At 45.2% G+C, this 25,819-nt stretch overlaps 7 protein-coding genes across 7 annotated transcripts; 3 read left to right on the top strand and 4 right to left on the bottom strand.

Moving 5' to 3' along the window:
- Positions 1–1,698: 1,698 nt before the first annotated feature.
- Positions 1,699–2,135, bottom strand: Aud_002327 (uncharacterized protein; the record flags this gene model as incomplete). Its single annotated transcript, XM_043287299.1, has 2 exons — positions 1,699–1,761; positions 1,926–2,135. The coding sequence occupies 2 exons, from the start codon at positions 2,133–2,135 to the stop codon at positions 1,699–1,701; spliced, it is 273 nt and encodes a 90-aa protein (XP_043143234.1).
- Positions 2,136–4,330: 2,195 nt separating this feature from the next.
- Positions 4,331–5,839, top strand: Aud_002326 (uncharacterized protein; the record flags this gene model as incomplete). Its single annotated transcript, XM_043287298.1, has 3 exons — positions 4,331–4,646; positions 4,714–5,057; positions 5,120–5,839. The coding sequence occupies 3 exons, from the start codon at positions 4,331–4,333 to the stop codon at positions 5,837–5,839; spliced, it is 1,380 nt and encodes a 459-aa protein (XP_043143233.1).
- Positions 5,840–6,443: 604 nt separating this feature from the next.
- Aud_002325 (aminotransferase class IV) lies at positions 6,444–7,415 on the bottom strand (the record flags this gene model as incomplete). Its single annotated transcript, XM_043287297.1, has 1 exon — positions 6,444–7,415. The coding sequence occupies one exon, from the start codon at positions 7,413–7,415 to the stop codon at positions 6,444–6,446; it is 972 nt and encodes a 323-aa protein (XP_043143232.1).
- A 577-nt stretch (positions 7,416–7,992) lies between these two features.
- Positions 7,993–9,056, bottom strand: Aud_002324 (uncharacterized protein; the record flags this gene model as incomplete). Its single annotated transcript, XM_043287296.1, has 6 exons — positions 7,993–8,138; positions 8,212–8,360; positions 8,421–8,720; positions 8,782–8,858; positions 8,906–8,919; positions 8,975–9,056. The coding sequence occupies 6 exons, from the start codon at positions 9,054–9,056 to the stop codon at positions 7,993–7,995; spliced, it is 768 nt and encodes a 255-aa protein (XP_043143231.1).
- Positions 9,057–10,078: 1,022 nt separating this feature from the next.
- Positions 10,079–12,247, bottom strand: Aud_002323 (uncharacterized protein; the record flags this gene model as incomplete). The annotated part of the gene is made up of 1 exon (XM_043287295.1): positions 10,079–12,247. The coding sequence occupies one exon, from the start codon at positions 12,245–12,247 to the stop codon at positions 10,079–10,081; it is 2,169 nt and encodes a 722-aa protein (XP_043143230.1).
- Positions 12,248–13,332: 1,085 nt separating this feature from the next.
- Aud_002322 (Dyp-type peroxidase) lies at positions 13,333–15,352 on the top strand (the record flags this gene model as incomplete). The annotated part of the gene is made up of 8 exons (XM_043287294.1): positions 13,333–13,373; positions 13,445–13,691; positions 13,766–14,151; positions 14,208–14,300; positions 14,400–14,510; positions 14,576–14,673; positions 14,731–15,030; positions 15,090–15,352. The coding sequence occupies 8 exons, from the start codon at positions 13,333–13,335 to the stop codon at positions 15,350–15,352; spliced, it is 1,539 nt and encodes a 512-aa protein (XP_043143229.1).
- Positions 15,353–18,721: 3,369 nt separating this feature from the next.
- Positions 18,722–19,751, top strand: Aud_002321 (uncharacterized protein; the record flags this gene model as incomplete). Its single annotated transcript, XM_043287293.1, has 2 exons — positions 18,722–19,325; positions 19,432–19,751. The coding sequence occupies 2 exons, from the start codon at positions 18,722–18,724 to the stop codon at positions 19,749–19,751; spliced, it is 924 nt and encodes a 307-aa protein (XP_043143228.1).
- Positions 19,752–25,819: the final 6,068 nt, after the last annotated feature.

Below are 25,819 nucleotides of genomic sequence, written 5' to 3'. Positions count from 1 at the left end.
AGGATGCATAAGAGAAGTTATTATTAGTGGGGGCGTACTCCTGTAGACTTAAGTAAATATAATAAGCACTAGGTACTATGCTACTATTGGTCACTCTAGTAGAAATAGAAATATGCCATAAGTCTGGAGAAGATGATACAGACAGTAAAATAGTAAGGACAGAATAATTAAAGATAGTATATAATAGGCTATAACTAAATGGATACATGCTTTCGATGCTCTGGGCATTAAAGTAACGGTAGCCAACCCAGATACCTTCCTCATAGTAGGTCTTGGTTCATGCTAACTTAAAGTTAAGGTTTGCAGCAATATTAAGCTCCTGTCTCCGCAAGGTGATGGGCAATCATCCGGAACTGTTGAGGGTTCCGTACACAATGTCAGCGACGCCATTTCCAGCCATGACATGAATACAGCTGAACCTGTCTGGAAGATGACGACCTTTTTAGTGTTTGGTGCGTCGGTCGCGAACGCAGCGGACAAGGTCGTTCATACGGAGAGGGAGAGATTGATCTGGGTGAAGTAGTCATTCCTATTGTACCGCCATCTCTAAGCAAATTGCCATGTCTGAAGGCCCTCCTGTATAAGAAACATAATCGTTGATAACTGCCAGGTCATGGATCAATTGCCGATACATGACATCCGGTGGAGCCTATCGAAATGATTCCCGCCTTGACATCGATGTAAACACAATCCAACTTGATAAGCAAAGAACGAGCATCCCTAGGACCATTGGCTGCAAAATTTGGATGCCTGCCACCTTTGCCAGGGCCCCCGTTATGAATGGAAAAACACAACCACCAGCACTCCCTAGAGCGACGGCAATCCCAATACCTGCGATATGCAAATGCTTGGGTAAACGATGTGCCAAAGCAATGACTGCTTCCGGGAACAATGGGCCGAGGAAAAATCCTAGCATGGCAACTGCAGCTACGGAGACCTTTGTCTCCTCCACCAGCCAGAACACAAAATGGAAAGCCAAGCAAGCTGCCACGTACACGATCACCGTGTATTGGCCGATTTGAAGGTATGTAGTTAAGAATCCAAGGAGGACACGGCCCGACGTTAGCCCTGCCCAGTAAGCAAAATTTGCCATACCCGCCGCGAATGGAGGTATGCCTCGCTGGCGGACAAGGTAAGTGAAAACCCAACCACCCAGGGTGATTTCAATCCCCGCATAAATGAAAATGAATAGACAGATTATCCACGTTGCCGCTGACTCTAGCGACTGTATTGTGGGGCTACCGCGCAACGTTTCCCTCCAGGAGAGCTTGGTATGGGCTCTGTTCCCGTTGCTTTGATGATGCTCTACCTTGGCCGAAGTACCTCGCGCCGACCAGAACGCAATAGTTAGCGTCACCGTCTCAATCGTGGCTCCACCCACCATGAGATAGTAATACTGATACCAGTGCCATCCACGACTGGTAATTAGAGAGGTAGCAGCCAGCGGTGCTAATGCCGCACCAAGGCCGTAGAAGCCATGGAGGATGCCCATCAACCTGCTGCTCTGTGCCATAACTCCAATCCAAGCATTCCATGCGGCATCAAGCACACCATTACCTAGTCCAGCCAACACAAAGAGGGAGACAAGGATTGGGTATGGCGGGTGTTGTGAACAGGCGACATAGGCAACTATATGACATGCCGATCCCAGAAGTGCAACGCCCCGCTGTCCAAAGTGCTCATGAGTCCAATTGCTGACTAGCGCAGCAGCAACGTACCCGACACAAGGGGAAAGAAAGACCACAGATACAGCGGCATAGTCTAATTCGTAGTAGTCACAAAGCTAGATCGCCAAAGTAGTCTTCGTCAGATGCTAGGCCGTATCGGAGAAGATTCCTAAAAGAGGGTAACGTACATAAGGGACGAGAGCCTGAAAGAAGAATGCGTTAGCGGGCTGAAAGACAGCTTTGGAACTTTACACGTACTCCATATGTGCCATCGTTCGCACCGACCACAATGAAGCAAAAGAAGGTAGCGAGCACCCGCCATGCCTGAATGACGGACTCGTTCCACCTCAGTTCACTATCAACGTCTCCCTGTGATCCTAGTGTCTGATCTGCGCCTGCTATAGGTTTCGCCACAGCCGATTGTAACAGTGGCGTTGTCGGATCATCTGAAGGAGGATTACGCGACATTCTGCTCGGCTCTTCTCGCAGGGGACATCAAGAGTATGCAAGGCGCGGGATCAAAAAAGTGACGGTGCCTGCAGGACGCAAAGATATCACAGTCACGGATAAGGTACTGCCAAGAGTGAGATATGCTCGAACTGGCATCATGGGGTATCTCGGAGTTGACATTTCTCCGAAGCCACAAGCCAATGAGGAATCTACAGCCGAATGCGGTGCGTAAATTCGGTACCATTCTTAGGGGAGACAACCTCTTTCGCGCGTTACAGTTGGGGGGGAGGCACGAGGCATGTGGGGCACATACCAAAGAACCATTTTGACAACCTGCCAACCAAAATAGTAACCTAGTGGTTGGCCCATAGAGAAGAGGGAAAGACGGATACAGCTAGTATGTAGAAGACATGCTCTAAGGATATTTCGTGCCAGTTATCCATGGAAGTACCTACGCACTAGCACCTCCCACACCATTCATCCCTATTTTATGAGCAGAAAAACGTTTATGCTTCGTTGCTCTTTCACTCATCACCCCTTGACTTCGCGTGCCTTTGCTGCCAATTTTGAACCTCATGGGCGAACGGTAAAGACATTGTGCTTCTTACGAGTTACATCTAGCGAATGGGTAAACAGGGGAAAGTCAGACTCCACCTACTTTCAGTTACATCGCAACGATCATTTGCTCATAATATGATATTATCATGCATACAGTCTCTTGATCGCTATCGGAATTTGTATGTTCTGTGCAGATGACATTTGCTGCTCCCGCTCTGTATTCTCTACACGACCCCACCGGGAAAAAAAAAAAAAAAAAGGGAAATTGGGGAGGTTCCGCTGGCTAGCAGATTACTGCTGTTGAAATGTGAAATGCAGTTCTAGAAGAGACACTACATGCTAGACCGGAAACTATGGCTCTAATTTACTAATTTGGCCCATTGCCTACATGATAGGGAAAGACGACAAATTGGAACTGTAGAGCTGCCGTAGTGCAGGAATCATTTCTTAATGCTCGCTGGTAGACTCTCCAGATTTTAGCGAAAATACACAAGCATAGGAGATCAGCGCCGACTAGATTAGATCTCGCTGTCTCGATACAAAATAGAGAAATAGACTGCAACCCAAGTGAAAAATGTCAGGGATGGAAATGCTTGGCGATTTGCGGCTAGCCTAAGCCGGCGCGGGCCGCGTGGTATCCGTTAGCTTCCGGTTGTTAGAGGTCATTCTCGCACAGCAGGTTAGGAAATGTGGCCTACTTTGGGAAGCATAGTAGAGTTGCAATTGTAACCTTACACTCGCAGCGGTGACGGTAAAAATGGATTCATTAGCCCCCAGTAAAACCAAGTAACTCGTATCATTACTGAAGCCACTTGTGACATTCACAGAGACGATCTGGTAAAGTCCCGAGCCCTGGCAAGACAGGTGGAAGAGGTCATTCTGAACATTGTAAGGTGGGCTAGATCTGGTTCTCGGGCCTGCATCCTTATCTATCTCAATTAGTGTATATTAGAGTGCAGGATTATTCACTGACACTAATTGAACCAGATATCTAGCGCCCGCAAGCGGAACGGACCTATAATGATAAGCACTGTAACCCCTACCGTTCATGACACCTGTCAAATGATATCATCTTTGAAATAATGCGTCTAACCGTCATCACAATCATGAAAATAGCACGGGTGGCTGCGGTGGGCATCTTTTGTCGTCCTAATTAATAAAAATGGGGTATCTTAGCCTGTGGTAGCTCAATCCCATTGCGATGCTGTCCAACATAGCTTATGCGCATAGGAAGGTTGATGTTTCCATCAGAACTTACGACTTTAATTCCAAATAAAAAAGGTTCTCCGTCGATTCGTCCCGTCACACCTTGTAATTTTGTATTGGCAAGTCTAGATCGGTCAACTCTGTTCATCCGGCCGAATGGCGTGCGGATGTCTCCGAGGTCTCTTATCACTCTAGCTGCTTCCGGGAACATGTAGTGCAAGTATCTAGAGATGATTAGACCGTTTCCGTTTGCAAAACAAGGTGAAAAGTCAACGCATCCATTGAAGGTCTAGATTCACACGATGCCACCCGTACACTACCTGGACGCGGACCTATTACGCTGACTTCTACTTAAAGATCCTTTGACTCACATCGCTAGATCAAAGGGAAGGTACATACAACTTCTCGGTTATAGTATTCAAGGTCTATTTTCTATCTCTTCTCACACCATGGGATCCCTCCAGGAAGACACATACCTATATCAAAGTGTCGCGGACAGTCGTCCTTGTCCCACAGTCAAGTCTGCTAAAGGCCTTTACTTTACTCTCGAAAATGGACAAAAGGTCCTAGATGCGACAGGCGGGGCTGCTGTTTCGGCTATTGGTCATGGCAACAAAGCTGTCGTAGATGCAATCGTTCGCCAACTGGCTGCGGTTACATACTGTCATCCTGGATATTTCCAGAATGCCCCTGCCCTTGAACTGGCGGACTGGCTGGTCAAGTCTACTGGCGGACAGCTGTCACGGGCCTGCATACTTGGATCCGGTTTGGCACTACTCTCCCATTGATACGTTAAAAGACCCTCGGGTGAAGCTAATCTCGGGGGGTACAGGCTCTGAAGCTGTCGAGGCAGCGCTTAAACTTGCGTACCAGTATTTTGCCGAACTGTCGCCAGGAACGCCACGACTAAACTTCATATCGCGACGAGGCTCTTGGCACGGCTGTACCATTGGCGCACTCTCCATTGGCGATATAAAGTCCAGAACGACGCTTTTTGAGCCTCTCTTACTGAAGAATGTGTCGAAGGTGTCTCCATGCCACCCTTGGCGAGATATGAAGGAAGGGGAAACTGCTGAAGAATACGTCACTCGCCTGAAACAGGAGCTGGAAGACGAATTCCAAAGGCTTGGTCCCGAAACCGTTTGTGCCTTTATCGTGGAGCCCATGGTCGGCACTGTAAGTCCGGCACTCCGGATCTTACACTTTGAATGCATCCTAATCATAGCATTCCTTACCAGGCCCTAGGTTGTGTTGCAGCGCTACCAGGATATCTACAAGCCATGAAGGAAGTCTGTCACCGCCATGGAGCCCTTCTAATCTTCGATGAGATTATGTGCGGGCTCGGCCGCACCGGCGCGCAGCATGCATGGCAGCACGATGGTGTTGTCCCGGACATTCAGACCGTGGGGAAGGTCCTCGGCGGAGGATACGCTCCGATCTCTGCGGTATTGGTTCACGACCGTGTTATTCGTGGCCTGAAAGAAGGCAGTGGGATGTTCGCTCACGCACAAACTTATCAGGCACAGCCCCTCACCTGCATTGCAGCGCTGGCCACTCAGCGCTATATTCAGGAAAATAACCTGGTCGAGAATGCTCGTTGCATGGGTGAATACCTTGGGGAGCAGCTCCAACTGCATCTTAGAGAGCACCCTCTCGTGGGAGACGTTCGAGGGCGAGGGCTGTTTTGGGCCGTTGAGATTGTGCAGGATAAAGGCACTAAGGCTCATTTCGATCCGAAACTGAACATTGCTAAGCGTATCCGGACTCGAGGACTTGAACCTGGCTATGACATTTGCATTTTCAGTGCCACTGGGGCTGCTGACGGTTGGAACGGCGACCAATTTCTTTTGGCCCCACCGTACACCGTTCAAAAGGAGGACGTCGATGAAATTGTGAAGCGTGTTGCCAAGGTGATGGACAGTGTGTGGAAGGACATCGAACCTGTCGTAAGAGCATAAGGAAGATATAATTATTATCTGATTCTAATTTCTCAATACTATTTTAATCATTCAGGAGCTAGCCAACACTTAAAACACTGACAAATCTGTGATAGTTGATATTATGCACTAACGTAATATTTCAATGGGCCATATACCAATCTAAGTTGTGTTCAGATAAACTAACTAGTGAGGCCCCGGACTATAGCCATAATAATCAAAAACTAGTTATAATCAAAATAAGATACTACTATCACATGGCCATTCAGGGTAGCTTAGATACCGGCGTTCAACCCCATGGTAACGTATCCCTTGGGTGGCTGTCGATAACTGGCCAATACACAACAATCATCACTATCCTGAAAAGCACGCATGGGGTTGAGCGTTGGCCTGAATGGCACTGGCATCACTCTATACCTAAATCGGGTCTTTGACAGCGCAAGTGAGCTAATCTCAAAGCCGCATCTCAGCTATGCAAGGGACACAACACTTCAGTATTTTATTTAACTAATAATGTGAATGTGCTATCTGCAGTGAAACATAACAAGAAAATGTAAAGACCAAGGGGCACAAGCAAGGACAACAAGCAATGAGTTATGATATTCTGACAATCTCATCACTCTCATTAGCCACTGCCATAGTCAACTGGAACACTATACGCTGGATCGTAGTGCATTTCCCAGTAACCGTCCCATATCTTCTTTGTGAAAGGGCCAACCTGGCCGTCATTGACTGGTTTACCATCAAGCGACGTGATAGGCATAATGCCACCAGCAGTCGTGCACATGAAGATTTCATCACTGTGATAAACCTGCTCCACTGGCACGACCTCAAGGCGGATGTCGATGTTCTTTGCTCGCGCAACGTCAATCACACTTTTACGTGTAATCCCTCGCAAGACACCTCGATCAGGAGTATAGAGAACCCCGTTCTTCACCAAGACAATGTTAAATCCGGATCCTTCAGTAAGGTTGGTGTCTCCATCGGTGAGGAAAGGGTACGTAGCGCCACGGTCCATCGCCTCAAAAAGTCCCTTTGTTAAGTCACCCCACTGTAAATTTTTGATCGTAGGATCAAATGCACCTGGGGGTGTCCGTCGCACAGTCCTTGTAATGACAGCACTGCCACCAAGGCGCTGCTTCTCAGGCTCCATCACCCAAATATATGGGAGAATAAGCAAGTATATATTGTTATTATATAGATCCTCGGGCTTCGAACCGCGCACACCTGTCAGACCACGTGTCACGATAACTTCCACAAACGCATCCCGAATACCGCTCTTGGCCACCATTTCAGCCAGAATATTTTTTACCGTACTCGGTGCAATTGGGAACTTGAGCCGCATTTTATCGCAGCTTTCCAGGATCCGTTGCATATGATCATCCAATCGAAAGAAGCGTCCATCCCAGACCGTTGTAACATCATAAGTCAGGTCACTGTGCATGAAGCCTTCGTCAAGTAGCGGTATTCTGGCGTCGCTGGGTGAGACGAACTTTCCTTCCACATAGGCAATGCCCTTAGAGAAAGGATTGTCGCTCCGTTCAAGAAGCTTCTGGCGGGCATGATATCCCGAAAACACTTTGTCCATAGACGCCATGACGAGCGCGGTTTCACTGTATTGCGACGTAGAAAGATCGTATCAAAGTTAGATCTAACTGCAAGTGAGGAATTGAGCGAACTGGGTGTAATACTCATTTATATGAGCGAGTGGAGTTGGAGTTTGCCCCACGCTTATTTCTGAGTGAGCTGCTCGCCGGAAATGACGTACGCAAAAGTCGAGATTCTCTGGTTGTTGGACCCATATGGCAAATATTGAACACGGCAACTCGATACACTGTTCGGGTTCTCCGGGGTAGGCATCTTATTCGTTGATAGCCTATTGGCTCGATTGTCTTCGCATTATTGAAGCAAACTCTACTTCAGTGGTTTGATGGTCCACTACGGGATATTTCTCACAAGCACATTACTACATTAAATCGTCACTACCAAACTCGAGTAGGAAACAAAGATGTAGCGAGGAAAGCTGCATCACATCTGGCATAATTCTCTCACTACTATCTATACATTGGCTTTACAATGTATCATTGTTCGGTATGGCCTTTTCGGCAGACAGAGGATCCAGCTTACCATTATTAGTCTGGCCAGCAGGGATATACCCTTCATTTTTCGCTAGCTCAGTGGGTAGAAGGCTGGCCCTCGACGTCATTGCTGCATCCGTTTTGGTAGATTTCCTGCACGGTGGCAAGGATGGAGGCCCAGTCATTAAATGGCACAAACGGAATTCCACGTTGCTCACAGTACCGGACGAGGCCTTGCGCAGCTGTCAGTACTGATATCATTTGGTTTACGAAGGAATTCGTATATGGCATGCACGTATTGGAGAGCCGACTTACCCATCCCGCTCTTCGCAAAGAGGATGTCTGTTTCCGATGCGGCGGATAGATCGGACACACCGTCTCCGGCATACAGCAATATCGGGCGAGATTTGCCACTGAGGGCAGCGTAAGGTTTGATTGCAAGCGATTTATCATGGCCGAATGAGCTATGTGGTCCAGGTCTTCAGTGACAAGCCTACGCTCTGCCCGTATGAGGGTTTCCTTACCTGTTATCGTGAAAGGAAATTTGCCAGCCACCATTCATGTTGACATCCTTGCCGTTGCGAGGCTCGATGTCGTTGGCGACTACGAAGATGTTATCCGGCTTGCTGCCCAAGAGTCTCTCCAGCAAGGCGTTGATGATGGGCGCCATGCCAGAGGACAGCACTACTATGGGAACGTTATGTTCTCGTGCCCATTGATAGAATGTAACGAAATGCGGATCGTATTGGATGTTCTCTTCGAGGACGTGAAGACATTCGTTGAACGGGATTCGCACGCTGTCAAGCATGGTCTGGAATGACTCCCTGGTACCGTTAATTACTGCCTGGTTTCACTTCGCACAGCTCAACGCATCGCTTATCTTACCGAAACGTTATATTTCCTTTCAGGAGTTCCAGCTCCAGCACCTCGCGCTTGTCCAGCCCAAACCCATGATTGTCAACCTCAAAACGTCAGCGGATGCTCCCTGCATCAAGATGGGGCCCAGTACCAGGTAGTCATTGCCTGTACGATTTCAGTAATAAGATCACGAAGATCCAGGTTAGAGATGGCTTCTTACAATCTTGCAATGTGATAGTTCCATCAAAATCCGTGAAGAATATGATCCTAGGGTTGTTCTTGAGATATGGCAGCTCGCGCATGTCTGCGAATTAGTTTGTAGTCTTTTCCGGTTGCCTTCTTTTTCCTTTTCTTTTTTATTTTAGAGGGAAAAGGAAAAAGAACAAAAATTAGAGAAGATGATCACGCAATGTCCAGTACCCAGGACTTTGAGGGTATTAAAGGCAACAGGTACTAGTATGACAACTGTCTACGCAAACAGCGTTGATCTACATACCATGACCAAAAGCGATTTTCCGTCACTTTCCAGTCCGACGGAAAGAGAATATGGCGCAAGCAACCCTGCATTACACGATCGCATGGGTCGGATTTGGATAATCTTTCCTTAATGTGGTAACTCCGCATTGGTTACATTCCATCAAAGGTAAAGAGAAAAACTAGACCACTGTGAATCCCTGCATAAGCAGCCAGAGCAAGAGGGCTTTAGAGTAGCTTTGTATCAAGTTCTTGCTTATATTAAAATTACTTCTGTTTCTCACATGTCTATAAAATATGAGTTTAAATACCAATAAGCTATTATATTCGAACTTACAGAGCGTTTATATTAAGTGAATAGAAAAGGAGAAGCAACTAAGCTGTCATTGTAAAAGAGCTAACTTGTCGGGGCAGGATACTCGTCGATTCTGCAGGGAAAGCAACGGATTCGCAAGCGGTAACAATACGTCTGTATAGATACAGAGACCGATATTCATCAATCGTCAGTCGACGCTGAGTTTTAACCGTCTACTAAAGGTCGATTTCCTTAGACGAAGGAGACCCCATACTCGGCCCCACGACCCTGCGCTTTCGCCAAGCTTTTTGTAGAGCTCCTCCATGTTACTATCCATTACAGTCTTCATAATATACAGGAAATCAAAATGACTTTGTTTTCCCCCTTTTTCCTTTTGTCTCTTTTTCGTCTTTTTTATTGTTTTATTGTTTTTTATTATTTTTTCCCTCTTTTTTTGCGCTTCCAAATTTGGTGACGATTCGTTTTTGTAGACCTTTCACGCGCTGCTCGCGCTTTCCCTATGGATCCACGCATACCTCCAAGCAGACGACCATGTCAGTATCCGAACCACTGTCCAAATTGCTCGATAAGAGCTGGTTTCCAAGACTGCCAAGTGGGTTTATGGGTGTCTGACCCAATATCCTCATGGTCATAAGGGCCATGATCCGAACCATTCCCAACAGCGATTAGAACTGTCTTAGCTACGCTAGGGGTACCGTCCGCGTTAAGGACGAACAACATCCAGAAACCGGGAATCGTGATTCCAGGTTCACTTGGGATAGTAAAGTGGTACTTGTGTTGGCTGACTTTCTTGAGTGAAAGAGGAATGCGCCGTTGGTCGGTATTCACTGTGTGAGTGGTACTTCCCAAGCGGATAAAGGAAGCGCTGGAGACGTCGGAGTCTGTTCGAATCCACCCCTCCTGTCCAACGTGAAGCTTTTTACCGGAGACTGAGATAATTTTAGGGCGTGGGCGACGATCTCCCTTGCTGTCAAGGAGGTAAGGCGGAGTGAATATCTGAGCATCGTAATGGTTGGCCGTGCAGTTTCCACAAAGACCACCACCGCCGTTGAGAACGGTGGCATCGGGGAGTAAGATAGACCAGCTATGGTAGACGCGGATAAGGTTGTTGGTCTGCAGCTGGATAAAGCTGTTGTTATGAGGAAAGTATAGCTCCGGAGTCAGCTGTACATTCTCCTCATTAAAAGCAAGCCCGAAGGTTTGGCCGCCTGCTATAAACACAGTACCGTCTGGCAAAACGACGGCTGAGTGAAAGACGCGCTTATAGTGCATCCCTCGTCCGTTTTGCCCAGCTACTTCAACCTGAGGTGTCTCGCAGGGTTCTCCAATTGTGATAAGGCGAGCATTGTTCGTGGCGTGGGACATCTCATAGTCTGGGGAGCCACCCAATGTGAGTATTTTGCCTGCTAGTGCATCAAACATTACAGCACTGCCAGACATAGAGTCTTCATCTCCAATACGGGGACCCGCAGGGGTAACCGTGCCATTACCCCCAACATAATACCAATTCATAGCCTTACTAGGACCTGCCTGAAAGACAGACAAGTTCTTCCAGCCAAAGAGCCAGCCATGATTATCGGCTCTCCACCTGCCTTCGGTATCATCTGTTAGCATAGGATCAACCTTGGCTCCTGGAAGCTTAGTCCAGCTTCTAGTCTTAGGGTCGTAAATCTCTCCATCTTTCGATCTACTTGAACCGCCACTCCAAGAGCCACCAATGACAAAGACTCGTCCATCAGAGACTGTCACGGAGGACTGGTATCCACGACGCATGCGCATCGGGGGGCCGGGGATCCATTTATCCTCTACAGCATCATAGAGGCTAGTCTGCTCCGCATCATTACCACCTGTTACAACTAGCATTCCGGTACCATCAATAGAGGTCCCCGGACAGAACATATCATGATGGGTATCAGTCACCACACGGCTTGAAATGTGGCCTCCAGTCGGGTCCCATCGACTCATAGCTGTTTGCCCGCCAGGGGTGGAGAAGTACAAATCTTGAGCCCAGGATGACCAAAAGGCTATCTTACCAGATGCCTCATTCGCCACCGATACCGGCACAATCGGAAGATCGAGAGTTGGACCCCAAGCGCCAAGGGACGGATTCTGAGGGATAGCATAAGGCGTTGCGTAGATGCTCATCTCGGAGACACCAACCCAGGATTGGTTCGTGCCACGTGTATCTGCAACGAGCCGCACATATCGAGCCGATTTAGGTTCAAATGTCGAAAGCTTCAGTCTGCCTTCCTCAGGCCACATGCCGTAAGAGACAGGGTCGCCCCAGTTGTTACCATCCTCGCTCAGAAAGATCTTATGTTGGGTGATCAGACCTTGTGCGTCTTCACACTGCGGCGGCAGCATGGCGACAGCACTGACATGGTAGGCAGCTCGACCCAGGTCAACTGTGATAACATGTGAAGACTTTTTGTCACGGCTTCGCCAGTAAGTGCTATTATCACCATCAAGAGCTTCTTTACATTCATCTTCAGAGCCGCTGTTGCAGAAGACCTTCCAGTCGGTACGATCGACCAAACAACCGCTGTATGGGGGCGATTGGTCGGTGAAAGAGGGAACGTAGGACGGTATATCAGCCTTAAGTGAGACATTCTGCGCCCCTAGGGGGTTCAAGGAAGGACGACTGATACCGTCCACCCCTCCAGTGAGTGCAGCAAAAATCAGATATGGCTGGTGCGGCCGCATGTTGATAATCAGATTCCAAGCAAACGATGAGCATTGCAGTGAAAATAGTAATACAAGACGGCGAGAGGTTTCCCCATTGCTTACCTTTATAAGTCAATTATTCCGAGTACTACAGTAATAACCGTGGAACGACTGAGGTAGTCGGTTGGGGAGGATGTGGCGCTGATTTTCTTAACCCCCATCTCTCAAGCAAGTGACGTGTTATATGCCTTCCTCGCAGGTATGAATAGGCACACACCTGACCGGAACCCACGGCGTCACCATGTAAGGGAGATATGGATGTTGTCTATTTGGCAAACTAGGGTCCAACTATAGAGCCCTTCTTGTTACGGCGGAATTTTAGTCTAGATGCGCGGACAAGTCTAGCAATTCGTTATCTATTACATTGGCCCCCCTACAATGATGTCATCTGGCCGCCTATATGCATCGGAGCACACAAGTTCGCTATGTGGAGTAATCTCACCGGTCATGGAATTCTAGCCATAGCTTGAAATTCCCTTTGCCGGATCCGGCGGGAAAGCCGCCGTCAATCAAAGTTATACTAGACGCTAAAGGAGCTAAATGATGACGCCAAGATTTACGTTTGCGGAGGAAGCGTAAAGAATGACTAATGATTGGCTAATTCTGCAAAGAACCTATTGGTAGCTTGGAGCTTAAAGCGGGCAACGCTTGACCAAAAAGATCTAGACAGAGAGATCTCATACTTGTACATGTATTCGGATTACCGACCACTGAAATATCCGCTCTCCTTGGTTCGTACACTCAAATCAGCTGGAGGACTAGAATGCTCGATCAGCTGGAAAGGCAGCTGGGATTCACATCCTAGATGAATCTGCGTGTAATTATTGCGTAGGTCATTCCCACAGCAGAAGGTTATGCAGTCATATTGGATTGGCAATGATGCTTGTATGTATAGAACCTCACCTCTTCAATGGCAGTTAAAATAGCGTGTTCTGGGAAGGTTCGACGAAAGTCAAGTAAAAGTGACATTTTAAAACCCGCAATTGTACTCTGACGAAGATTGGCCCTATTTCTTGCTTGTTCGCCTCCGACAAGATATACGCACAACTTTACAACTTCCCAATATGGCTCCCTTTGATCTGGAGAACATCCAGGGCGATATATGGTAGGTGCCATCCCTTGCAGATAAGGTTGTTGCAATCATCCATTGCTGACACGACCTGGATTACCACGTAGGCCCGGCCTGCCCAAACGACAGGAGGTATTTCTGTTTTTCCGCATTGCGGATGACGCGAGTCAACGGCAGAAGTTCAAAGAGTATCTTCGGAACCTTATTCCTGACATCACAACTGCCAAAGCTGTTTTGGACGCTAGAGCTCGCATTCGCGAAGAAAAAGACAAAACTGCTGCCGATGATGAGGCCTCGAAGCTGTTGCCATGGTCCGGTGTCAACATTGCCTTTTCTTCTACAGGTCTAGCTGCTGTAAGATATTCTACATACTATTACATGAAGGATCCATGTATGGTGTAGAGAGTGTGCTAACACTTATACTGCAGTTGGGAAAGCATATAATGAACACGAAAGTAAATATGGAAGAGATCAGAAGAGACCCGGCGAAATGGCGCGAGCTGAAGAAAAACCAAATTCGCGGGGACTTGTTCGACAAAGGCATGTTTGACGACTTGGTTTACGAGGGCTGGGATGATCCGCAGGAGTTACGTCGAGAATACAAAAAAGACCCCGAGACAAAACAGCGGCAGATTGACGGAGTAGTCTTCGTCGCTTCAAGCACACAGAAGCAGCTGGAGAAGGCCGTTGGTCTGGTCAAGGAGAAGCTGCATATGCGTGACATTGACGATGACATTGATGAGGATGCTGCTTGCAAATTGATTTTGACCCGAAAGGGAAAGGCGCGACCACGCCAATTGAAAGGCAAGGAACAGTATGTGCATCATGGAGAATCCCGGTTCGCTCCAATCAGATCTGACCTCATCTCAGCTTTGGCTTCCAAGACGGAATTTCACAGCCCCAACTCGAAGGGCTAGACCCACCCCCGAAGGGGGAAAAAGAGCCCAAAGCCGTCCCTCCAGGGTAAGCCCGTGTCATACATCCTGTTTCCCCTGATGAACTCTGGTGGTAATCCTGGCCATATGCTTCTGCAACTGGTAATGTTAACTACTACTCTTCCAGACTCATCCTTATCGGGCACGACGGTGACGCCTTGAAACAACCCGCGTGGACCAAGGACGGCAGCTTCATGGTTTTCCGCGACCTGCAGCAACTTGTTCCTGAGTTCGATCAGTAAGGCAATCCCTCTTTCAGTGCACTGTGCTTTGAACACTGGGCTAATGGCACTGGGACTGAAGATTTTTGGAAGACAATGCTCATGCATCTCGGAGCACCGAGAAAAGTCCCGCTTCGGCTAACAAGCTCGGTGCGCTCATAATGGGGAGGTGGAGGAATGGTTGGTCTCATTCTTGACTTACTCATGTAGTTCACTGACGCATGGCCTTTCATGCAGGAACCCCTGTTGATCTGAATCCGCACGATGATAATGATCCTTCTCTTTACAGATCAAATAACTTCAATTACACTCCAGTTGGATCACATGATAGGTGTCCTTTCGCTGCGCATATCCGCAAAATGCGTCCCCGAGCTGATCTCGATGACGATGAGGCAGTCATCATCCGCCGTGGAATAGCCTATGGACCTGAGGTCTCAGAAGAAGAAAAGCGAAATAAGAAGACAAGCAAGGAGCGTGGTATGCTGTTTGTCTGCTATCAAAGTGACATTAGAAACGGATTCAACTTCCTGACTACGCGTGAGACACTCCTGAAACCCATTTTCAGGTTTTCCCCCGATGACTGACTGGGTTTACAGGTTGGGCTAGCAACCATCACTTCCCAAGTAACAAGTATGATGCTGTCGGCCTCAGCGGACCGGGAATCGATGGGATCGCCGGCCAGCGTCTCGCCCACCACCCTCCTCGAAACATGGGCTTGCCAGACGGCAAGAAGCCTAGTGAGGCACGCCTGAGCCTAGGGGCGTGGGTTACCCATAAAGGGGGGGAATACTTCTTTACTCCGTCCCTCAAGGCGCTTCGGGAAGACCTATCGTCGGCTCCTTTGCAAGCAAAGCTTTAAATCAGTGGTGATGATATAGTAGCATGCCATCACAAGTAAAATCCCAGTAGGTGTTGATGATCTTTTAGGCAGATGAGCTGTATTTACTATGTTTGCTAGTTAGTCCTGATTAACATTGACTTCTGCAATAGCTTTTATAATCAGATTTCTCTCATAGTACCTTTATCAGATTACACGTATTTTCATCCTTTCACCAGTATTGGGCTATAGCAAAGGAGATCTGATTGTGAAGTAAATGCAGACTAATATTAGGAAGGGGCAAGCTGTGTTAATGACATGTTTAGTTAAGGAGCTCCCTAATCAAGTGAAAAGTAGCATATGTAAGTAGACTCCCTATATTACATATAGAAGGTGATGCTACAGTGTGACCTTCTGGTTTAGCTTCCCCCTATGAGTAGTAATCAGCATAGTTCAACTGGACGCGAAGCCCTTCCAGTGGAATATCTCTATTCCTGTGGCAGATCGATCGTGTTTCGCTCAAGTGATAAAATCCCTGGGCAGGGCATGACCTTGTGGTGAATAAGAAGATACGTAAGTCTTTGATTCGTGTCCTCTACTGGTACTGACGGGGCTATATTTTATCCCTGCTGGTAGTGGCTCTATCTCTATTGTTCCTTTGGAAACTACTTTGCCAATTAGGAGATCATACCTTTGCTGGATTCTATTTCAAGTGTGGGCGTCTTGGGTTCTCTATTGCGAGCGTCTACTTTTTGTTGCAGACATGGGTGTTGCTGGAGCTGAATTCCATGTCCTCTCCTTTTGGTTTGTAAGCTGTCTAACTTGCCTAGTGAGTGCTGTTTATCTGTCAAGGCTAGACCGTGAACTTACATGACTGTAAGTTTTAGTAAGGGTTAGATTTAATTTTAGCAGTTCAGTTATGTGACTCTGTTAATAATTGTAAAGGTTAGGAGAGTAGGAGAGGAAGGGGCTAATTGAATAAATTTATAGAATAAGAAGTTATATATATATATTACTACTTAATTAATGATTAATATAGCTTATTAAGACGTCCTCGGTCTGGTATCATCTTGCTCTTATTAAATATATTAGTTAGATGCTTCTATGGTAGAGTAGTATAACTAAGAGCTATAGACTCTAGGTATAACTAATAGATGCGGATGACTTTAGGTAGTAATAATAATACGAAGGATCATCCATGGACTCTAGGTAGAGTGGATATAGACTCTGCACTTACTAGACCTTATGGTCACCCCTAATAAGTATGGTAACTGTGCATCTGTGCCCAATACTGTTACTACCTGCCCTACTATAGCTCCGACTCCTCTGTCCTCTGAGTAAAAGTAATACCTCCTTGAGCTAAGGGACTAAGGATTACGGTTTAAAATGCTAAATACCCTTGTAAAACGAAGTAAGCACTGCAGGCTATTTGTTATATAGAGCCAAGGGACCTCTATAATTGTACTTACAATAGTGTGGTACTGGACAGTCACTATAAGCTACTTAAAACTTCTAGGGCAGCTCTTGCATGCAGGTAAACACTATTAGTAGTTATATTACTCTAGAAAACTAAACAGAGAATAAATTGGAATGTTTATCATGTAATCTATAGCTAAATGGAGTATAATAGATAAATATAAGTATACTCTATTATATTTTCCGCAGGCATAAGTGTTTTATAATGTTATTAAAATGGATAGAAACCCATTATATTATTTAGGTAAAGGGTGTATAACAGAAGAACCTAAAGCTTAGCTTGGTATATAACACGAGCATTAATACCTTATCCCCGAGTCCCTGTAGATAAAGCTCTCTATAAACTCTTTACTATATGTTATGTATTTGCCCATGAATTGTGAGGAGATCTTCAGGGAGGAAATTGCTTGGAACTCCCTTAAAAAGCATCTCCGTATCTATGAATAATACCTTATTTAGACTAGCCTGGATAACTAGAGTTGTCGGCCCAGATATTTCTTTGTTGAAGACGAAGTTCGGACTGTAGTTGCTGGTGCTGATGATAGCTACCATCATGATCCTAGATTTTAGTAAAACTCTAGCTGAAATCGCACAACCAATTCAACAGTAAGACAATGTGTGAATTAAGGATGTTAACCTTGCTGTAGCAAATTATGCTGTACTACTTTGATTTTATGGCTCTACATAGTTACTAAGCTTGAGTCCTAGGAATAGGGCATGTTCCGTGGTTGCGTACTAGATTTGGGTCTATGAACGCTTTTTGTGAGCAGGGTGTCAGTCCTACTACTTCTGATGTGTATTGTTTATACTGCTAATATTAATCAAGAGAAAAGAACCCACTCACTATAAGAAGTAAACATAGTGGCTGTGTATTTATAGGGATCAGTGGGGTATTGATAGGGAAGAAGGGGCATCAAGAAGACAAGATCATGCTGATGTTAAAGCTATGTTCTACAGCACTAATCACATTAATTTATAATAGATGAGTGGTCCGCACTGACAGAGTGACCTATCAGGCAAAATTAATAGACACTGGGAACCGGCCATCGGTAAGGAGGATGTTTGGTTAATTATCAAAGCAAAGGAGCTTTGTGTCATTTTCTGATACAAGTGCGTGCAGTGCAATGATTTGCTTCCATAGCAACTGAGTACTGAACCAATCCGGTCACATAACACGATGGGTACAAGCTATACCGACCGCGGTTGAAGAGCATACCTTTCTTAGCAAAATCTCATCAAAATCAAAGCTTGATAAGTTAACTGAAACAAAAGCAATAGATCTGAGAGCTACTCTAAGGGTAGCCATGGTCTCTGTTTGGAATCTTAGCTCCGATATGTAATAAATGATCCACGTAATATCTGCTAGAACAGTACAACTTCTCAACCACTGTACTTTAAGGAAGTGGTGATAGGAACATCCGTTCAATACAAACAATGATTCCTTTGTTGACTGTGGCCTATCCCGTACACAAGTAGATGCAAGAAAAGTGGAGGCAGGGGAGAAATATAAAGGAAAGGAGTCCAGGCAGAGGAAGCGCAGAGAGGAAATAGTATGATACTATGCATTGTCCAGATCTTTTCTGGTCTTTTCCATTACTTTTATGCTAGGGGAGCAGGTGGTATGACCCTCAGCTGACCTAGTCACTAAGCATGGATTGCACCTTTTCGGGCAGTGTCAACTTGCTTGCCTTTTTAATGGTGTTGGTCTAATACCTGCGGACAGGTTGCCTTTCTTCAATCCATGACGTAGTAGACCTTTTAAGCGCGATAAACATGCGAGCATGTCATTGGATCCACTCCTCCGCCACATCACACCACCACCACCACCAGCAGCCAACAAGTTCAGCTATAAAATGATGCATTTCGATCATTTCTGGTTTATGCCAACTCCAATTCTGACTCATCTGCGTCTGTCTCCATGAGTATATGTTCAATATGCCTCTAACTCGGGCACAATCTCGCACCCTAGTGCGACGCAGAGAATTGAAGCCGACCTCAGGGGTATCGGAATCGGATCAAGCCACGCCAAGGAAGCGTAAGGCACAAGAAGAGGAAGAACTATATGGAAAAGGGAGAAAACAGAAGCACTGGATGCCTACAAAGAGTACTTCGATTCCCCAAAGTGGTATTGTTAGGAGGAAGTCAGCAAAGGAAGAGGCCAAGGCTCTGGATGCGGAAATGATCAAACACAGAGCCAGGACTAATTCTCCTATGATCCAGAAGATCGACAAACTGATAGCAGAATATGGAGACCTTCCTCTCACTGACATAGGAATACCCTCACCGAACAAACCCACGCCAGAAACTATTCTTTCTCATATCCTGAATGCACTCTTGTCTTCTGCACATATCTCGCATCACCTCGCGAGGAGTGCTCTTCTCAGTCTGATGAAACAGAGTTACTATGATTTGAACACATTGAAAGCAAGCACATGGAAAGAACGAGTAGGCCTATTGGATGAAGCAGGATATGCTCGTTATGATTTTAGCACTGCCACTGAGCTCGGAAAACTAGCGACTTTGGTGAAAAATAAATATGGTAATGTGCCCTTGAGGATTTTACATAGCCCTCAATTCCCAGCTTGCTTTATTCGCACTTCTCGGCTGGACCTTGCAAGGGGTACTGACATTCATTTGCATATCAGGATCGGACGTATCAAGGATATTGCCTCTGGAAACGGATGCTGAGTTAGGACGTAAGCTCCTCAAAGAGCGTTTGAAGGAGGTCAAGGGAATTGGTCCCCTTGGTATCGAAATCTTCATGTCAACTGTGCAAGGTGTTTGGCCGTCGCTTTGCCCATTTCTTGGCAGTCGCGATTTACAGGTAGCTGAGCAAATAGGCTTGGGCAAAGATGTGAATGCCATCTATGAGTTGCTGGATGGGAACCCTGAGCAGATGGCAAAACTGAGCGTTGCGCTTACAAAACTCAGGCTGGAGAAACACATCGAGGAATTCTTAGAATGAGAAATCAGCGTCAGTAACGGAACCTAATAGCCTCTGCCAAGCAAAATTTCTTGTTTACCCAACGTTGTGCCTCCCAAAGCCTTCTCTCAAGGTCATTGAAAGTTGAAATACCATCTTGATTCACATAAAGCACAATACTCCCACAAACTGGGAAATACTGTCCATTGCATTTTTACTTATGGGAGGCCAAAAGTCAGTCCAGCTAAATGAGGCTAATATTCATTTGCCTTCCAACCATTAACCCTCCTTCCTTCTGCTTGGTCTCGAGCTACTGGTCAAAACCTAGTTCATATAATTGTGGATGCCTGACACAGGCCCGCCCCTGGGTCTGGGCTACTTTCGGCTTATTAGCTCATAGTCGTGTTCTCTTGACAGAGTATGTATATCTGACTAAGTCAAGAATGACCAAGTTGGGATCAGCAAGAGACAGATTTTTTCCACCAATCTAGCCACCCTCATCGTTATATGATGCCCTCGCTTTCCAAAGACCGTCGGGGCTCTCGGAAAAATCGATGTCATGATCATTAGGGGAATCATCGTAGAGTACTCCAACCTCCTCGATCACTGGCGGCTCTGGAATGCCGGCAAGCGGTGAAGGGAGACACAGAACCAACGTCGCCTACTAATGAAGGGTGGAGAAAACCGGCCGAGGTGCCGCCGTTCATGGACTAGGGACTTGTAACTTTCAGACTTAAAACATAGACTTAGGTTGCTTGAATATCCATTGTACAGAGCTCCATCTTCAGCATAATATCTTATGTCATTTTTCCCAGGCACCTTTTTCGGAGCTGGCAACTGCTGCGCTAGAAGATAATTCCAACAGGACATCGCCACGACCTCTGGCTCAAAAAGGATAGGGTTGCCTCAGGCATTCAATCAGCCCAGGCATCATACAGGCGATATATGACCGAGGATCCCTGAAGAATTTAAGTCGGTCTCAGCTGTTCGCCGCTGTAACGGCCAGGAGTTGTGATTCCCAGAATTAGTCACGCGACGCTGGATGTTATCGTCAAACTACGCGGGATAGATTTTACACTATCTAGTAATATTAGGCCATGGCGATGTTTCAAGACGAAATACTCCAGCTAGATGTTCGATATTGTGAATGTGCATTCAAACCCCCAAAATCTTCCGTTCCGGAGCATCCGTGCCGACTCCTAAGTCCGGTTTTAGTCCTAAAGTCCGCCCTAAAACCGGACCCACACCGCGGTATTAATTGATTATAAGAAGAATGATACAATTCCCTATCCCACCATCGGCCAGTGAACCTTGACAGTTATAAAGTCTGGATCGATGCCACTACTCCTAGCTCCATTTACTTAACTTCTTGTCCAATTGCAGGTCTTTATCTTTTAAGAAAAATGGCTCGAACCGGCTCTATCCTCATTACCTTAGTTGGCATCACTACTTCAGTGGGCTGCTACATCGCCGATTGGAACGAAACCCATATTTACAACCCACGGTGGCCACCTCATGCAAAATTTCATAATGGGCAGACGATTTCTATGGGGATGATTCTTGGTTTAACGACCCTGTACTATCTTTATTGCCCAGCTACTACAATGGAGTTGAAGAGCCATTATCTGAGAACCTCAGTTTGGATCGGCAGCCTCTATTGGCTTACTCAGCTCAGCGCCTTTTTTTACCCGGGCACATTAGCGATGGACCCTGAATTCGGGCAGGGTGGACCACAGGGGTATGTCTGCGTTGTGATGTTGGCCATGCTCTGCATTGGGTACTGGATAGAGAAAAAGCAACTTAGGCCGTTGAACGCAAGCAGATTTTCTGCTCAATCAAAGAAGAATTGATAAGTTCCATGGATGTGCGAGTCAAAAGGCACGTCTGAAAATTCCATCGTGGCAGTACTCAGGTGTTTGGAGCGAAAAAGTAAAAACTGATGCCTTCATGGCCTGCATTGATTCACAGGATATCCCGCAGTCAATCCTTCCACCTGCAGCTTCAGCGAAAAAGCAAGCAGACGCAATAGGTATCCTAAAGGCGTACTCCTTTATTAGTGTACAGGTTCATGATGGTCAGTTTAGTCTACATCCCCTTGTGCACCTTGCGACTCGAAAATTAGTTGAGAGTAAATAAAACTCTTCACATTTAGGTAGAAAAAGCAGCATGCTAGTGAGATCATATTTTCCCTATTAATAACCATGGGAATAGAAAAATATGGAGAGACTACCTACTACATGTACTCTACTTAGCAAAGAGTGAAGAGTTCCAGAATTGCTAGTATAAAAACTATAGATTTCTTTGAAGGATAGGAAGATGCCTAGAGAATAATGGAAGATAAGGCCTAAATTATCTTTACTGATATCCATAGAATAGTAGAGACGGCTTTTAGACTAGAGCATCCTTAGCATTCTCAGCAGCGTCAACAGCCTACGTCTAGTGTATGAAAGACAGGGCAAGTATGAAGGATCTAAAGCCTTGCATTGATGAGCACTAAAAGTCTATAATAAGGCTCTAGGACCAGAGCATCCCTATACTCTCACAAGTATTAGCAACCTTGGTCCAGTGCTTGAACAAGAAGGCAAGTATAAGGAGGCCGACGCCATGCATTAACAAGCACTAGAAGGCTACGAAAGGCCCTAGGACCGGAGCATCCCTATACCCTTACCAGTGTCGACAATCTTGGTTCGGTGCTTAAACGACGGGGGAGATTATGCAGGGGCCAAGGCCATGCACCAGCGAGGTCTAGAAGGTCGAAAAAAGGTTCTAGGAGTAGGGCATCCCTACACTTTTAGCAGTGTCAGCCACCTTGGTTTAGTGCTTGAACAGCAGGGCAAGTATGAAGAGGCTGAACCCATGCATCAGCTCAGGTATAATGTAGGCTGTCATACAGTGTGATGTTGTACAGACTGATTTGCATATTCTCCAACCAGCATGCCACACGATGACTCCACTATATACCATATATGCATGTTTCTAATGCACTGTTAAGTAACAAAAACAGTTCTTCTCATAAAAGCATTATTCTCATTCTGTGGTGTTCCAGGTGCATACAGAAAATGTCTTCCCTAAAGCAATAGAATGGCAGCAGGTCCGTACCCAACGCGACAGGAGGGTAGAGACAATGACTAATATTACTGATGAGGCTATTAGCTTGGCCTTTTGCTTCTCTATCCTACAGGGTTAGGAGGACCCTACTAGAGTCTAAGTTAGGAATTAGGATTTGGCCCAAAGCAGGATAGCTGCGGGCTTAGCAGAGAAGGGTGTGACTTTTAAGTAGGGGTAGGATTATAGCACTAGATAGAGTTATATATATTTAAAATTTTAGTAGGTTACTAATTAACTGGTTTAGCATAATTTAACTAAATTTATATGGAATTTGATGATTTATAGATATAGTAAGGTATAGTTAATATATAGAATCTTAATATAGTTTAAGTTCCTGCTAAATAACCGACCCTTCCACCTAGCTTACAGGGTCGCCTGCATGGGCGACCCCGCCACCTCAACGTAAGGAGCCATCTCAACGTTAGATTTTTTAATGAGACAATGTTTAAAGCTTCATTATTTCCCCAAACCATAGAAATATATGTATTTCCTATAGATAAAAGGAACTCTAAGATCTACCCTATCTTTCTAGCTAGTCGCGAACGCTTAATAATTATTCTGTGATTAATTGCATAATTAATTAATTCCATCATCACTGTGCGCCATATCTTCTGTAGCTTTAACCTCTTCTTTATATTATCATGTTTCTTCTTTAGCTTCTTTATCTGTGATAGACCTGAGCTAGATACCGTGCCTCCTACCTGTATCTAATGTTTTAAGGCCTTAGATTGCTGTTCACAGGCCTTCTGCACTGCAGCTAAGTTATAGATCTCCTTAGAGAGAGCAGCAATAAGATAAGCCTGCGTAACAGTGCCCTTAACTAATAGCTTCATATTATGTATTTGATTGTAGCCTTCTAGGTGAGGAATACAATCACTAATAGTTTTAAATTAAGATACTATCTTTGGTGTGCTTCCCTAGGTCTAGGTAGTCTCATTGCTTCCCTCTGAAGGTGGCGTACACAGTTAATATTCTGGCAGGCTTGTAATCACAATATCTGGATTCCATGGAACTATCCCAGTAAGCTGGAAGCCAGCTAGGATGGTAGATTTCTTGAATGTTTAGCATCGTATCTCTGAGAGAGCATGTAAGAATTTAATCTTAGTAAACTTCCCACATCCAGACTAGGTGGCATCCGCGATAGTTTCACTATGCTAGTATTTGAAGATATTAAACACCATAACATCAAGAGGCTGAAGAATATAGCTAGTATATGGAATTAAGAAGAAGAGAATGATCTAATTTTACTTACAGAATTTAATGAATTTATAGATGATATAAGAGCCATATCCATTACAGAGAAGTAGTTAATAGACCCCCTTCTTAGATTTCACTGTAGCAGCATGGAATTACTAAATCCACTGATATGTCAGTTCATTATTGATATATCTAGTCTCAGAGATACCAATAAAGCTTCCTTTCTTAGTGTAGTTAAACCATCCCTCTATAATCACCCTTCCTGTCATGATAATTAATGGAGGGATGGTTTCACCTCCAGCAGAGATAGCCTCTACTAAGGTTATATACTTAGTATTAGTATTGCTTGGTGTGAATAGCTTCTTTATTATTTCCCTTGTCATAATCCATTGATCTTTTCCAACACTGATTCAGAAGCCTGTCTCATCAAAATTCTATATATCTTTAATGGTGATTCCCTTCTCCTGGATTGTATGCTCTAGATGATTATACCAGTCTTATATAACCTTAGGCTTATGAGCCTGCTGCTAATTCAGCTCTATAGCCCTTATCTTCCTTCTTTAGTATTCTGGATTGCGATCAAGCCATTGTTTTAGCCATCTTATATTAACTTTTGGTGGAGGGGTTATGGGGTTAGTATAATCTGCTTACAAGATCTTATTAACTAATTTGATGATTTGCTTCGGCCGCGGAGGGATAATCATCTCATCTAATATATTAATATATATCTTTAGAGCAAGCTCCTGAGTATTATCAAGCTTCTGATTTAAAGGCATTTATTAGCTTTAAGTTTGACATCCTTTCTAACGCGCTTACAGGCGCGATACAGGGACCTTAAAATCATGCGCAGCTTTTGCAATATTAGGTTTTTTTTGCTGATGCAGGTGTTCAATAGCATTTTGAATCTTAGCCTTAGTTATATGGTAATCACTAGGCATTGTGGTGGTTGGATAAAACTAATTCTCAAAAAGTTGTCGATATTTTGAAAAATCTAACGTTGAGATGGCTCCTTACATTGAGGTGGTGGGGTCGCCCATGCGGGCGACCCTGTAAGCTAGGTGGAAGGGTCAGTTAGTATAGATTAGAAAAGCACTGCCTATGAATACCCCATGCCTATAGATATGGTTATAGGTAGATTAAATTTGGCTAGCTTGCTAGTAGGCTAGTTCCAAGTAATCCAGCTAAAAAATTCAATGCTTTGCAGCATGGTGAGGGCACGTTAGATATTAAGGATTTGATATGGTTTGAGTTCCTGTAGAGAAAAAGCAATGCGTAATAAAGAGGGAATATCTAATTGGCACCATGCTGGGCATTAGGAGGATATAAGAAAGCCTGGCTCTACTAGGAATATAAATATTAAGCATAAAATGCTAGTCCTAAGTCATAGCATAATTTCTCATCTCACCATACTCTTAACAGCAGGGGAACGTCGCTTGAAGTTATTTATTAGAGAGAGGGTAATGTCTACTTTTCCATCCTAATATCACTGATTATGGCTAAGCTAAACAGAGTGGGTAAGTGAAGAAAGTTAATGTAAAACTTTCTAAAACAATAAATCAACCTTTAAAGTAGTAAAGGCAACAATGATTACATCATGATTGAGATGTCCCAAATCAAGGGTTTTTTTTTTTGGATTGACCATATTATATGCACAATTCTGTTAAAAAAGGCCCTTGAGGTGCTTTAAACTATGGATAATGTAATTACTTATGCATCATCTAAACATATAAGCATAAGTAATGGTTTAGAAATAGACCACTGGCTCCATGCTTTGCTCTTAAAACTCGCACCTCTCGCCCTACAAA

Source organism: Aspergillus udagawae (genome assembly GCF_001078395.1).
Source record: "Aspergillus udagawae IFM 46973 DNA, scaffold_2, whole genome shotgun sequence".
Taxonomy (NCBI): domain Eukaryota; kingdom Fungi; phylum Ascomycota; class Eurotiomycetes; order Eurotiales; family Aspergillaceae; genus Aspergillus; species Aspergillus udagawae.
The sequence above is the reverse complement of the archived record's forward strand: the minus strand, read 5'-3'. Positions and strand labels throughout refer to the sequence as shown.